General features: G+C 32.9%; 2 protein-coding genes and 1 pseudogene across 2 annotated transcripts; 2 read left to right on the top strand and 1 right to left on the bottom strand.

Moving 5' to 3' along the window:
- Nucleotides 1-836: 836 nt before the first annotated feature.
- Nucleotides 837-6,332, bottom strand: LOC139493997 (myb-like protein K). Its single transcript, XM_071282164.1, has 7 exons — nucleotides 6,133-6,332; nucleotides 4,623-4,738; nucleotides 3,513-3,605; nucleotides 2,993-3,060; nucleotides 1,977-2,265; nucleotides 1,162-1,515; nucleotides 837-848 (listed from the first exon to the last, which is right to left on the bottom strand). The coding sequence occupies exons 1-7, from the start codon at nucleotides 6,320-6,322 to the stop codon at nucleotides 837-839; spliced, it is 1,122 nt and encodes a 373-aa protein (XP_071138265.1). The 5' UTR covers nucleotides 6,323-6,332.
- A 683-nt stretch (nucleotides 6,333-7,015) lies between these two features.
- On the top strand, nucleotides 7,016-9,365 carry LOC139493996 (uncharacterized; annotated as a pseudogene).
- A 1,556-nt stretch (nucleotides 9,366-10,921) lies between these two features.
- On the top strand, nucleotides 10,922-13,938 carry LOC139493994 (otolith matrix protein OMM-64-like). The gene is made up of 2 exons (XM_071282163.1): nucleotides 10,922-13,133; nucleotides 13,580-13,938. Exons 1-2 carry the CDS (start codon nucleotides 10,922-10,924, stop codon nucleotides 13,936-13,938), a joined length of 2,571 nt encoding a protein of 856 aa, XP_071138264.1.
- Nucleotides 13,939-16,620: the final 2,682 nt, after the last annotated feature.

Here is a 16,620-nt window from a genome sequence, read left to right as displayed (position 1 = left end):
AATATATCAAAATTCATTTTGTTTCAAATTTATAATTCAATAGTATTAATAATAAGTTATTAAATCAATCAATTTAGGTGTACAAATCTCTTAATTGCTTCAATATTAAATTTGGTAGCTGTCTCATTGATTTCTACCATTATCTAAATAAACACAATTATGTCCTTAGTACACAGTTGCCACACAAGCACTATTATTTCTATACTGGGTTGACCAAATTGGTTTATAGTTCTAATTTGGCCTAAAATTAGATGTGACTTATCTTGGGGGACATGTGTACTAAGTTTAATATTGATTCACCTTCAATTTCATTAAACAGACCCAAAAAACATGACATCACTTGGTTAAGCATAAAAAATATAATACCTGTGTGTAGTTGTTGTAAAAGGCAACTGTGGAAGACGCTGATGTATCCTATAAAATAAAATAAACCATTAAACAATCCGAAAGATAGCATTGTAAAGAATTAAACTTTAGACAATTAGACAGTTGGTTAGCCTGTTTTTCACTAGTATTTTTTTTTTTATATACATTTCTATACTATTCTTTAGTTTTCTAAGTTGTGTGTGCTATTGCTGTCTGTTCGTTTTTATCATTTTTTGCAATAGTGTTTTCAGTTTATTTTTGATTTATGAGTTTGACTGTCCCTTTGGTATCTTTCGTCCCTCTTTTATAGCTTGTTGATCAGTGTGAGCCACAGCTCTGTGTTGAATGCTGTACCTTGACCTATAATGTTTACTTTTATAAATTGTTATTTTGATGGAGAGTTGTCTCATTGGCACTCATACCATGTCTTCCTATATCCATTTGTATCTTTCAAATTAGGTCATATTGATTTATTTCTGTTGCTAAAAATTAATAAAACAAGTGCTTTGTCCAAGCCTTTTGGGGCTTTTCATAGCTGTGATAGTTGACAAAGAGATAATGTCTGTGTCTCCTGTGAAGAGTCGTCTCGTTTGGCAATCATACCAAATTATCCTTTTTATATATAGCATTAACGCTTTATTATTTCAGTGTAAATGTTGTTATTTTAAAAAAGAAATAATCATTTTCATTAGGTTTTTTTTTACAAGTTTTCATTTTTGATTTAGAGGAAAATTTTAACATTTAAAGGTAGACATACAGTTTCAAGGTTTAAAAAAAATTTAAGTGATATAATACCTGAATGAATGATGAATTGGCCATTGGTGTTGTACTGACTGGAATACAGCTGATGTCAAGAGTTTCATTCTGTGAAGTGGCAAATGTAACTCTGTTTAAAGATGTATGGTGGTCAGTTGACTGAGGAGTAGATGACTGAGGAGTTGACGACTGAGGAGTTAACTGAGTTGTTGATGGCTGTGGAGTTGATGACTGAGTAGTTGATGACTTAGGAGTCGATGGCTGAGGAGTTGATGGCTGAGGAGTCGATGGCTGTGGAGTTGATATCTGTTGGTTGTTGTTTCTGTCTTGTTGAAAGCTGCTCTCACCTCTATAGCAAGTACTAGGGTCATTGCGTGAGGACTGAAACCAACCCTGAAATATAAAAAAAATATCATTACCCTATTACTCGGCAACTGGCTTGTTACCATTATCAGGCATTATCTGTACTACTCTAGCACATATAACTATAAAAATTTACAAAATAAAAATATTCAGTTATATACAGTAAATGACAGAGATCCGTAAAATTACCTTTATCATCCATAATTTAGTCCTGTATCTATGAGTCACAAAAAGCCTGGTACATTTAATTTAACAAGTATTTAGATATATATTAAGTTGTTGCAACATTTTTTTTGTATGAAGCTTTTAAATCTTTAGATTAAATATCTATTTAATTATTTATCATGTCCCTACTAAACAATTTAATTTATGTCAAATATTCAAATAATGTTATTTTTACCTACTTGGGTACAATGGGAGAACTGTTTGTTTCTATAAGCATAAATCTTAGGAGGAGAATTATTGGTATTAAGTTACATGATAATTCTTACCGGATTCTTACTCCACATTATCTGCACATAGTATTGGAGATTACTAAGTTGATGTTGTAAGCTCTGGTTGAGGTTTAGTGAAGACTGCAGTTGGCTCTTTGTTGAAAGGAGCTGGCTATTATAGGACTGCAGCTGGTTTTGTAGACCACATATCTGGTGGGTGTTGGACTGGACCTGTTCCTGTAGAACTGTACAGTCAATACAAACGTCACGCTCTGGTGTTGCTGGTCGAGAATCGGTTACCAAGATATCCATCGACTCTCTTATAACTTGGCTGATTGGTAAGTACCTACAAAATTTAGAATTTGTTATGTTGGGACAGAAACACTAAGCATTGTCATTTTTTGATGATTTAGATTTAAAATAAAATATTATTAAAATAGATTAAAACTTTAATGTTATTTTATGCTATAAATATGTGTAACTTTTATAGATGTGTTATCTTGCACCAGATTCATATGTACATGTATATATATATTAAATTACTTTATCGAATCATATTGGCATTTGGTGTTACTTACAAGTAACCAATTTTAATACGCCCGTCTTTTAGACGGGACGTATTATGTATACCGTTGTCTGTCCGTCGCCACACTTCGGACAATAACTCAAAAACACTTTCACCAATTTCCATGAAACTTGAGTGAATTGCTTATATCTATTGACGTAAACTCCCTTTCGTTTTTTTTTAATTTAAGATTTTAAGTTTTAGATTTATGGGGCTTAATTCATAAAAAGGGGGGATTTTCAACACTTCGGACAATAAACTCAAAAAGGCTTTCACCAATGTCAATGAAACTAGTGCCAATTTTTTCATGCATTTTTATTTATTATTTTGGGGGGGAAGGGGTATTTGACAGGGCTCACACTTTTTCTAGTTGATCATATAAATTCATTTAAAGCATAAAAGACGAGTTAAAAGAGCAACGGGCGTATCATGCGCTAAAGTGCAGCCCTTTATTAGCCTACTGTTGTGGGTTTGATATACAAAATGTATTTTCCAATTATGTACTTACCGGTTTTCCTCAAGCTGCTGGTGAAGCTCTGTTACCTCCAGTTCTCTGGCAACTGTCTCAAGGTTTTTCTGAAAATTTAAAATATAGGTCAATGGTGTTTTCATCATAAGACAGTGTGTTTTCTTGTTTATATAAATATTATCACTTTTGGGTTCTTTCTAGCTTGAAGTTTTAAGTGAGCAAGGACTCTGCATAAAAGGCTGCTCTGAAAGCTATAATTCTTACTTTTAACTACATAATAATCATTAAAATACATTGTTTCTTGGATGAAGAATCGTCTCATTGACATTTATACCACATCGTATTCATATTGTGTCTTGGATAGAACATTGGCATTAAAACCACATTTTCTTATTTTAAAAAATACTAAAATCATTTAGGCGATACTACATGTACTACCATTTAAATAGCATGAATAGTGCCAGAATAGAAAAAAAGATGAATTTATGAAACGTTCATATATATTCATAACATAAGAAGAAAAAAATCTGTTGATAACATTCATACCAAAAATACATACCTCTACTGGTTTGGGTGTAGACTGTTCTTTTTGTATCTTGCGCTTTTTGACAGGAACAACAGGTTTTTCAACTACAGGAGTTTTGGAAGATGTCTAAAAAAGATATAAAAAATAATGTTTTACATGATAATAGCCTTAATATTTAATATATACAAGGGCAAAGGTTGGTACCTATTAAAATGTTTAAACCTGCTGCATTTGTTTTCACCTGTCCTATGTCAGGAATCTGATATTCAGAAGCAATATATAGTTGTCATTTGTTGATGTGGTTCATAAGAAGTTATCAATTTTATATACATAAGACTATTGGTTTTCCTGTATGAACCATTTTACACTGGTAATTTTTGGGTTCCTGTATAGCTTGCTAATCGGTGTGAGCCAAGGCTCCATGTTGATGACGTACTGTACTTTGACCAATTATGGTTTACTTTTTTGTGACTTTGATGGAGATTTGTTTTATTGGCCCTCAGGCCTAAAATAAAATATTGTTTGTCTCCCAAATCCCGACCGACCCTTCAAAATTGCTGCTTCTCATAAAATTTTATTGTCAAAACTGAGTCAAATATTATTTTCTTCATTTTGGATTTTCAGGCTTGTCGGATCGTCCGAAAATATTCAAGCTTTTTGGAAAAATTAAATTATTTGCCTACCTATCTACCCACATCTGGCTTGGCAGGACAGGATTGGGGAAACAAACAAAAGTTTAATTTAGGCCTCATACCACATTTTCTTATATCTAGATGTCTCATTTTCTTACATACAATGCATCTTTTTTTTTATTTTGAGTTAAAAAAAAATCAAATGGTCAACAATCACCATAAATCTTCTTTAAATATTTGAACCTTTATATATATATATATAAGCTTGTGAGAGCTGTATACTATGATTATAATATCAATAATTTTATCTCCATAAGATTTATAAAAAAAATAATTTTTAAATGTGGTATGATTGCCAATGAGACAACGTTCCACAAGAGACAAAAATGAAATGATGTTTATTAAAGAGCTTAATATGGTAACTTATGATAATGATCATAGTCAAAGTGAACCCTGAAAAAACACTTTACACTTGGTTTTTGACCTTCCATGCAATATTTAAGATAAACACCTTGTCGGGGATCTTTTCTGTTCTTTCCTCTTGGTCTTTGTTGACATACGTCTTTACAAGCTGATTAAACTGGTCACCTTTCAGACAGTCTTCCAGCTGCTGCTTCTCTTCTAAAGCTAAAATACAGATACAGTATATAAAATGCTATAAACAAGCTTTTTTCAAAATAAGATAATTCTTAGAAAAGTAATTTTCATACTTTGACAATTGCAAGACATTTGCTCAATTACTACAAGATATACATGTAATATGATCAGAGCTAGAAAGGGGTATATTCTGCATTTTGAAAATATGTTATTAGTTTTCTTATTTAAAAAAATCTATCAAAATGTTATAGTCATTCTGTTGCATATTTTTATTAGACTTGTGATTTTAAATTATTCATGTAAATTATTCATGAATGTGGTCACATATGATTAAATAAAGGATGTGTATTAAATATTCCTTTTTGTTATGTCAGATATCCAAATTACTTCTTAATTTTATCAAGATTTTATTTTAATTGCTGCCTATTTGCAAAATGTTTTATTTCAAAATTATCTAATTGTTTAAATGAACCAATTTTTCAAGACGTTTCCGCCATTGGCCTTCTTCAGTTCTTTATTTTCCCTCTCAACTACATGGCTGACATTACATTTGTATTTCCTTTTCAATCATTGATATAATAAATTTATGATAAATTATCTTTTTCTCTGCTCTTTAACAATTGTCTTTTATTTTAATCCAAAATATATATATACCTGTCGTCAAAATCTATTAATTAATTTAAGCCTTTTAGTGGAAAATGATGCAAGAAAATATAAGCATTTTCACATGTTTTACATTTTCCTAAAAAAACAACATATAATCTTAACTGACCATGAATGCATTCTTATCCAACTAACATGTTTACATTATGTATGTATGTGTCTGTCCCAAGTCGGTAGCCCATATTCAGTGGTTGTCGTTTGTTTATGTGTTGTATATTTTTTATATTTTAATAAGGCTGTTCATTTTCCTGTTTGAATTGTTTTTCATCATCATTTTGGGACCATTTGAAGCAGACTATACAGTTTGGACTTTGATCAATGTTGAAGGCCGTACGGTGACCAATAACTTTTTTAATTTCTGTGACATTTTATTCTCTTGTGGACGGTTGTCTCCTTGGCAATCAAAACCAGTATATATATTCTTTATCATGTTTATTAACTTATTTAAAAAAAAAATTATAATAATTTTGTTGGCAGATAATGATATTCTTCAATTTTTTCATTTTAGATCTTTAGGGAATAAAAGTTATTTATAAATGTTAAACAAATTTAATGGTGAATTTGACCACAGGGAGTTACATTTTTTTGGGTGTGGTACTGATTACACGCCCAGGTCATAACATGGGTGCTCCGTTAAGGAGGAAGTTAATTTGGAAAAAATGTTTTTTTCTTCTCTCAAAACTAATTTAACTTAAGAATGAGATAAAATTATTTAACCTTATTCACAACTTCTACTAAGATATATATATATATGCACTTACAACCAATCATTGCAATAACACCGTTGTGTACACCACGAAAACCAGGGCACTTTGCTGTTACTTTCTCACCGACACTGTATTCGTTGAAGGCTTTGCGTGGCTCGGCGATGTTAGTAACCTTCACAACGTTGCCTTTGATAGGATCGTCGTTTACCCAGATGATAAGAACAAACATACCAGTAGAAGCCATTGCAAATTACACTTTTCATCACTGATTGGTCAAGTAATTTCATTCGATAATTTCCGTTCAATCCCGGAATGTTTTTACAACAACATTGTAACAAAAACTACATAATTTCACAACGATAGTGCTCTAAATATTTCATTATTCAAGAAAATATTAAAATCGTAGTGAAAAAATCTGTAATATCGCTAAATTTCAATGTTGATGATAAATTTTGTTTTCCCACAATGCCATATATGTAAACATTCCTCCATCTTGGTTGTTTATTGACAATACAGAATTTTAAAAATACTACAAGAAGGAAAAAACGATTTGTAGGTACATAGCAAATGCAGGTCCTTTATAATAAATCATAGTTGTAGTATCACTTCCAATTTCCTGATAGACCTTAAAATAGATACACAAGTTTATGAAACGAACATTTGCAAATTTCCGAAACAAGTACCGAGCAGACACATAACTGCAACTTGATGAGGACAAGTGCTTAAAGAACTACTGCACATTAAGACACAAAATTATACCACTATAAACCAAAAGCATAGACATTAAAAATACATTAAATACAAACATGTATGCGTAGATTAAATATTTCAAACTTTGATGGTCAGAATTTAACAAAAAACACTGGTTTCATTGCAATGCTTTTTGGCTAGCACTAACAAAAAAAAACCTCAACAACAACCCAAATAATTATCCAGTATGTATGGAGCATTTGTACAAGAAAATGTATTTATTTTAATGTGTATGACAATGTATGAAGCTTATCATTATTTTGTAAATTTATGAACACCATCTTTTTGTAAAGTTATCAAATCACCGCTGGTGGTTGTCAACAATTTCTCAAAAGAAGCCAGTGTGTTCTTGATTGCATACCTGAGGTGCCTTAAGTCTTAAACAAACATGCAAATAAATGGCTTTCTAATGCATAAATAAACAGCTTGAGTTCCTTTTCAATACCTTTCCAGGCTAAACAAACTTTTAGTGATTAAAGGAAAGGATAGTTATACTTTGTTTTATTCAGGTTTATTAAAACAGAATAGACCTGGGTTTAATGTACATTTTGTTGAACTTTTTGCTTATCCTCCAGATAGGAGATTGTGTGTTTTTACTGTTTTAAAAGAATATTTGATGAGAACAGCTCAAGCTCGTGGTAATAGTCAGAAACTTTTTATAAGTTATGTGAAACCGTTTAAAGCCGTTTCAAGAGAAACAATTAGCAGATGGATCAAAACTGTGATGTCAAAATCAGGAATTAATTTAAAATCTTATTCTTCGCATAGCGCTAGATCAGCAGTTGTTTCTAAGGCTTTCCATAATCTGATTCCTGTGGAATGTATTTTACGAAGAGCTGGTTGGACCAGTGAAAAGACTTTTGCTAAATTCTACAAGAAGCCGATCGAGTCAGATGAACAACGTTTTCAGAGAGCTGTTCTGAGTACATAGAACTTTATTTGTAAATGAACTTTGTATATAGGAGGGATATATTTGTTTTTTTTTTGGAGGTTTTTAATATAACTTTTTGACTTATCTCAGGGCTTGTGCTCTTTGAAGTCTCATCTGGTCCCGGAAACGGGATGACGTAGTTAAATTCCAAAACTAAACGAGACTTACCTTGGTAAAAGTTGAAGTTCAGTTGGAATTTAACGAAGTCATCTTTAGTTGTAGGGATCAGATGCCCTCCCGATATCCCTCCCTCTTTTTTGTGATGTTGTACTTAGTACTTTTGTATGCACAAACCCTTCGACTTTGAAGACTGAAGCTACACATGCGCACGAACATCTCATCTGATCCCTACAACTAAAGATGACTACGTTAAATTCCAACTGAACTTCAACTTTTACCAAGGTAAGTCTCGTTTAGTTTTGGAATTATACTATTTACCGGATTTGTTATCTCATAAGCAACACGCCGGGTGCCACGTGTGCAGCACCTGAGATCACCTCTAAGATTGCTCTGGTACCAAAATGCTGTATTTTTACATCAGTGACAGCAACCTCACAGATTGTAGAGAGTCAACCAGTAGCAACTTACACAGAAAAGTATCATAAGCTGTTGCAATCACTACAGGATCCAGACAATACAGACATCACATTGACAGTCATTGCAAAGACATTTTCTGCGGCTATTTGTGTTCCGACTACCAAGCTACAAATTTAGAAGCCGCAACAAGGAACCAAGCCATTAGCCCACTATGGTTTCAACACCGTATGGGGCGTGTTACAGCATATAAGGCCCATGGCGTTTGAACACGCAAAGACACCACATCACCGGACGTTTTAGTAAAGCGCATTGTTGGGTATTCATCATATGACCTGTTCAACAAAGCTGCTGTCAAGTGGGGAGTCGACCATGAAGAAGAATGCAGACAAGCCTATATCACCAACCAAAGCACACAACACATTGATTTTGAATATAATTTGTCGGGTTTTACTATTAACAATCAACACCAATTCTTGGGATCCAGTCCCGATGACATTATCAACTGTCAGTGTTGTGGTAAAGGACTAATTGAGATTAAGTGCCCATACAAGCATAAGGACATTACTGTTATGCAAGCTGCATCATCTGATAAAGACTTTTGTTTGGACAAGTCTCTACACTTCAAGACCAACCACAGATACTACACACAAGTTCAATTCCAGATGTTTATCCTCCAATTGACATTTTGTGACTTTGTTGTCTACACTAAGTGTGAGCCTTTACACAGTAGGGTCATAGTAAGAGTACCCATTGGTGTGAACTTTTGTCATGCCTTAATAAGCAAATGTGAACTCTTTGTGAAGACGTATGTAATAAGGGAGTTAGTCACCAGACAGCTGGAAAACCAACAGCAAGCCACAGAACAACCACCAGAAGAAAACAACAACGAAAAAGAGATATGGTGTTTATGTGTCGAACCGGAATATGGCATAATGATCGAGTGTGACAAATCAGAGTGTCCGTATCAGTGGTTTCACTACAAATGTGTAAATATCCGACGAAAGCCAAAGGGAAAGTGGTATTGTTTGAGCTGCAGTGGATAGACTGGACTGAGTATTGTGTTATTTTGACTTTGTTTTATAACGATTAATGCTAATGGTTGTAACTAATCGATGGGTTATTGCCACAACCAAGTAACATAAAATTTGTTAAATTTGGATTTTGGGTCAAAAATGTGTTTTAAAGCCAATGCTTTAATCGCACAAAATTATAGAGCAAAAGGTATACTAGAAGTGTTTTTAATTGATGAAACATCAATCAATTATCTATTAATAATTGAATTGTTGGATGCATCAAGCATCTATTTATAAATAAGTTATTTGGTCATTATAGTAAAATATTTTATATATCAAAACAATATGCCTTAATCAAATATCTGGAGATAAAATGTTTGGTAAAACCAAATTTCAAATTCTTTTCACAATTTCTATATGCCTCAACATTGTGAGTAAGGTTAACTGTTTGTAGCTGTCATGTTTACAATCCTTAAATCTATTTTTAGCATGCATCATCCACTGTGTCTAAAGATAACCTGTTGCAGCTGTTAAATATAATCAGCAGATGAAAGGTCAACAAACCAATAAATCCTGATAATCTTTTGGGTTATTAAGACTTGTGTAAATATAATGCTGATTCGAGGTTAAAACCAAGTATCTTATTTCGTGTTTTTGTTTCATTTACACTATTACACATCTTGTAAATACTAATTTTCTCAGGGAAGGAATGCACATTGCTATTGTTAAAAATGATCATCTTTAAATAATCCCAAAGCAGTTATAGGTATGTATGACATTGTAAATTATATTATGAAAAACATTTATCTAAATATTTTTAATTTTTACACTATGATAAAAAAATAAGTATTAGCGTTGATGAATAATAAGTAATTTTACTCTGAGAAAGATATTATAATTCAGATTTAATATGGATAATAATTAATTCTGTTAAAATGAATCAAATAAATACACAAAACATGGTCTAACTGCATGTTGCTTTAACTATTTTTTTTATGTATTTTTAAATGTTTTATGTGTCTCTTAGCATGCTTAGTTCACACTGTTTTATTTATCTATTTTTTTCTTCAGATTTTTGTCACAGAAATAATAAAGAAAAAAAAAAGAAATCATAAAAAAATAGCACCAAGGTAAGATTTTTAAATATTATATATTTATTTTTTATGTTACATTAGTAAAGACAATAGCTCTAATTTTCAAATTATCTATCGATTCATAAAGATAAATGGTCTATCAAGAAGTAGCTATATCCAGCTTATAAAAGACATCTCGATCATGGACAAGAAAAACAAGAGATAACTAACAGGGGACAACTTTAACAATGAGAGAAACAGAGAACCCTTTAAAAATAGGGAAATCATATAGTAAAACAACAAAACTATCAAATTCAAAGTAGAATAAAAATTGTTATGTCCCTTATCAAATGGCAAAATAAAAAGCTGAAACTCATCACACGAATGAAAAACAACTGTCGCATAGGAAATATTAAAATTTTAAGACTATAATGTCCTAATGTCATTAATAGAAAATATTTCCGAAGGCTAAACATAGACAATAATTTAAATACATGTTTTACAGGATGGAAGGCACAGAATGGTCCGATGATGAATAGATGAATGCAATAGCAGTAGAAGAAAATAGTCATTCAATTGAAAACACAACTACCGAGTACAACCTGTCAGTGACAGGAGATAGTCAACGAGAGCCAGTCAACACAACGCCTGAAAATATTGGACAAGAGGTTGTTGACACAACACCTGAAGATATACAACAAGAATTAAATGACACAAGGCCCTTACAGAATGAACAAGACGGTGATGACACAACACCTGAAGATATACAACAAGAATTTAATGACACAAGGCCCTTACAGAATGAACAAGACGGTGATGACACAACACCTGGAGATATACAACAAGAATTAAATGACACAAGGCCTTTACAGAATGAACAAGAGGTTGTTGACACAACACCTGAAGATATACAACAAGAATTAAATGACACAAGGCCCGTACAGAATGAACAAGAGGGTGATGATACAACACATGAAGATATACAACAAGAATTAAATGACACAAGGCCCTTACAGAATGAACAAGAGGGTGATGATACAACACCTGAAGATATACAACAAGAATTAAATGACACAAGGCCCTTACAGAATGAACAAGAGGGTGATAATACAACACATGAAGATATACAACAAGAATTAAATGACACACGGCCCTTACAGAATGAACAAGAGGGTGATGATACAACACCTGAAGAAATACAACAAGAATTAAATGACACAAGGCCCTTACAGAATGAACAAGACGGTGATGACACAACACCTGAAGATATACAACAAGAATTAAATGACACAAGGCCCGTACAGAATGAACAAGACGGTGATGACACAACACCTGAAGATATACAACAAGAATTAAATGACACAAGGCCCGTACAGAATGAACAAGACGGTGATGACACAATACCTGAAGATATACAACAAGAATTAAATGACACAAGGCCCGTACAGAATGAACAAAAGGGTGATGACACAACACATGAAGATATACAACAAGAATTAAATGACATAAGGCCCTTACAGAATGAACAAGAGGGTGATGACACAACACATGAAGATATACAACAAGAATTAAATGACATAAGGCCCTTACAGAATGAACAAGAGGGTGATGATACAACACATGAAGATATACAACACGAATTAAATGACACAAGACCCTTACAGAATGAACAAGAGGGTGATGACACAACACCTGAAGATATACAACAAGAATTAAATTACACAAAGCCCGTACAGAATGAACAAGACGGTGATGACACAACACCTGAAGATATACAACAAGAATTAAATGACACAAGGCCCGTACAGAATGAACAAGAGGTTGATGATACAACACATGAAGATATACAACAAGAATTAAATGACACAATGCCCTTACAGAATGTACAAGAGGTTGATGATACAACACCTGAAGATATACAACAAGAATTAAATGACACAAGGCCCTTGCAGAATGAACAAGACGGTGATGACACAACACCTGAAGATATACAACAAGAATTAAATGACACAAGACCCTTACAGAATGAACAAGACGGTGATGACGCAACACCTGAAGACATACAACAAGGGATAACAGTATCCATTGATGAAGAAAGTAGTGACGATAATATTCCTCTATCTCGACTGAAACATAGGACTATCTTTGTAGAAGATGAGGATATTGAGTCTATAATTGATAGTGAAGATTCATACAAAGTAACTAAGGCAGATATCAACTCATCTGATTCTAACTTATTATCAGCACCGTCTTCAGAAGGAATTTTAAACACAGACTCTGAATATGAAACCTTGAATCTTCCTAAAAGACGGAAAAAACTTTCGAAAAAAAGAAACACTAAAGAAAACAAGATTAATAGAAAGACAGAAAAAAAATCCAAAGTTTTACAATTTATTTCAAAAAATAAAACTGCAAAAACAATCAATGCAGACAGAAGTACAAATGGTAATGTTCAGAAAACACCACTTTCCTGTAAAGAAACTTACACAAGTCTCCAGCACCAAACTAAAATTTCAAAAGGTCAGTCAAGCAAACAGATAGAAGAGCATAGCATAATACAGTCAATTAAAGAAGTTAGTGCACAGGAGTCAGAATATTTTGAAAAAGAACGAAATCAGTGTGAACAAAAACTGGATACATTACTTGCTGTTAATGGTCTTGTCAGGAAGGAAGTATCTCCAGATGGAAATTGCTTTTTTAGGGCATCGCTGCTGCACGTGCCGTATGTTAAAGATGAGAATGAATTAAGAGGCATGTTATGTGAACATATCATAGACAACGCTAATGAATATGTTTTTTTTTTTCTCAAATAACGAAACAAATGAATCATTTGAAGAAGATATGATTTGGATCGATTTTCGCACAGAAGTTGAAGAGCTCAAATGTAGTGGGAAATGGACAAATCGAGCATCTGACCTTTTGCCACTTGCACTTTCTAATTGGAGTAGGAAGCCAATCAAAATCTTCACAAGTCTTTCCCAGAAACCAGTTATAGATATTACACCAACTTTATGTGAGCCTGACCAATCAAGTTTTATTTTCCTTTCCTACATAACATCAGACGATCACTCAATTCCATCTCATTATGATGGATGTGTCAAGAATAGTTCACAGGCAAGCCAGGAGCAGCCATGCAACAAACATGTAGAGAAAGACCAAAAATGACGTACAGAATGATGCAATTGAAAATATAACAGACCAACAACCAATTACTCCTTCAAAGACTAGGAAAAAAGTTGGGCGGCCAAGAGGAACTCCTCTACGAAAATCTCATACGTTTATGACACCTCCTAAAAAGAAACTCTATAGAAAAAGAAAAGCTACTCCAGATGAATGGAAAAAGAACATACGAAAGAAGTTGCGAATGTCTGGAAAAGAATATGTGTCACAAAGAGGGAAACCTGTACATCAAAAGGTGGTTAAATCTGTAGATTGCAGCAAGTCTAAATTCAAATGTAGCCAGAAAATTACTGAAGAAAACAGACAGAAAATATTTGATTTATTTGGTCCCTGGAATCGTACGAAAGGAAAAAGGATTTCATCATATCAAGAGTAGAAGAAAAACAAACAAGAAAGTACATCGACCCAAACAAGGATATCACACAAAAGAGGAAAAGAAATATTCATCGATCATATTTCTTTGATATTGGAGGTACGAAGACAATAGTTTGCAAAATGTACTTTAAGAAAACATTAGATGTTGGTGATGCTTACATTGACAATGCCATGCAAAATGAGTCAGGTGGAGTATTTATTGGCGCTGACAAACGAGGTAAGCACACACCCCACAATAAAACCAAACCAGAATACTTACAAAAGGTGAGAAGTCATATTGAGTCTTTTCCTGCTGTCGAAGGGCACTACACTAGGAAGTCTTCCAACAGAAGATATCTAGGAGCAGAGTTGAACGTACCCAGGATGTATCAGCTTTATCTTGATTACTACAAAGAGTCAACTCCACAGAACCAATTAGTTAGTTTAACAATATACAGAAAAACATTCAACGAAGAGTACAATTTCTCATTTCATGTTCCCAAAAAGGACCAATGTAATATTTGTGTTACTTATGACAGAGGTATTGCAGATGCATCTATTTCAGAAAACGAAAAGAAGAAGTATTATGAGCACCAACAGATGAAGATGAGAGCGAGAGAGGAAAAGAAGAAAGACAAAGATAAATCTAAAACAACTAATGATTCCTTTGTAGCAACTTTTGACTTACAGGCTGTATTACAAACACCTTGTTCCTTAGTCAGCCAAATTTACTACATGAGGAAACTGAATTGTTATAATCTGTCAATTTATAACTTAGGTACCAAAAATGCAACTTGCTACTTATGGTCAGAGGTAGAGGGTAAACGTGGAGCCTGTAAAATTACAACCTGTTTATATCTGCAACTGTTGTCTCTCACAGCCAATATCAAGAATGTAATTCTCTACTCAGATGCATGTGCAGGGCAAAATAGAAATCAGTTTACTGCAACTGGCTTAATGCATGCTGTCATCAATCTTCCAAATATAGAGATAATTGACCACAAGTTCCTAGAAAGCGGACACACCCAGATGGAATGCGACAGCATGCATTCAGCAATCGAGTTTGCCAAGAAAAAAACTGAGATTTACATCCCAAGCCAGTGGGCAACAGTTGTCAGGATGGCGAGGAGGACTAATCCGTACTCGGTTGTACCTATACAACATGAGGATATCTACGATTTCAAAAAGCTCCAAAAGACAACACTTACCTACAGCAAGGTGGATGCCAACGGTGAAAAGGTCAACTGGCTGAAAATCAAATGGCTACGATATTCCAAACAGGAACCTCAACATATATTATTTAAGCATACATTTGACGAAGATTTCAGAAGATTGAGGATCATCGAGCTGGACAAAAATGGAGTTCCTGTAACAAATATTAAAGGACACGAATTGCCAAGAAAATACAAAGGAAAGCAACCAATTACATTGGCAAAGAAGAGGGATCTTCTTAACCTTTGCAAAACCAAGGTTATTCCCGCTGAGTATCACAAATTTTACAAAGATCTTCCTGCCAATGGAGAGGTTCCTGATAATCTACCGGACCCGGATGTAGAGGAAGAAGAACAAGACTCAGAACAAGAGTGATAGATTGCATATATGCTTCAAGCTTCAACATTTTAAAAATTCTGATCAATATAGTCACCTCAGTAATTCTTGTTTAACGATATTTTTATCAATATATCAATAATGATGTTTGTTTTAATTCATAAATTGATTATCTTATATTGGATATTGCGTTGTGGTCTTTATTTTTAACATAAAATAATGATAAATTTTAATTGCCAACATAAGTTATTTCTTTATGACAGGTTATGGCATGTTTTGTAAAAAATATACAAATTTTTTTGTAATGCCAAAAAAACATAATGCCTGTTATTGTATTCTGTCATACAAATTATAGTTTGATAAGATTAATTTTGATATGTCAAAAACAATTATCTTCTGTTAAATGATTAAGGCACTACGACCAGCATTTTTTCATATTTAACGTAACAGCCACAAGGTCATAATGTTAGTTACCGTGTTATGGTACTATCATATCATATTTTTAAACATGGATATTTGATTGCATCAATACTGTATCACCAGTAACTTGGTTTTGGCAATTGTGTTTTCAATGTAATACTATGTTTAATTATGTCTCAATCAATTTAAAGCAATAAATCAATTGTCTTACTTATTTTGTTCTTATGTATTTGATAGTTTGTTAGCAAACATTGAAACTGAAATACAAAATCATTTATTTACATGTAATAACTTTTAAAGTACCCATAAAACTAAAAAACATGCCGTCTGAAAAATGCTACATTTTCAGTTATTTGGTTGTGGCATTAACCCATCGTAATGTATTTTGTGGATTTTTTTCTGTACTTATATTGTCTCATTACTGCTTGCATGCTTTATTGTGATGACACTCATCAACAAAGATGAAGACCAATAATAAATAAACATCATTTATTTTATCATAATACATGTACATTTTTAATAAAGTTAACATTGCACAGTTCTAGTGTAATGGCAACATGGTATACATGTATCATTTCTTGACAAGGGTAAACTTTTTTCAATGTACATATATCAAAACTATTGTTTTATTTAACCAATTATTTTTTAATTCATACTAGATTTGTACTGCAGTAATTGTTTTGAAATGTTTACTTAAAGTGTATAATATGTATTTTACTACTTCATTTATATATCA

Source organism: Mytilus edulis, chromosome 11 (assembly GCF_963676685.1).
Source record: "Mytilus edulis chromosome 11, xbMytEdul2.2, whole genome shotgun sequence".
Lineage (NCBI taxonomy): Eukaryota > Metazoa > Mollusca > Bivalvia > Mytilida > Mytilidae > Mytilus > Mytilus edulis.
Note: the sequence above shows the minus strand (reverse complement) of the source record. Positions and strands in the feature narration are given on the sequence as shown.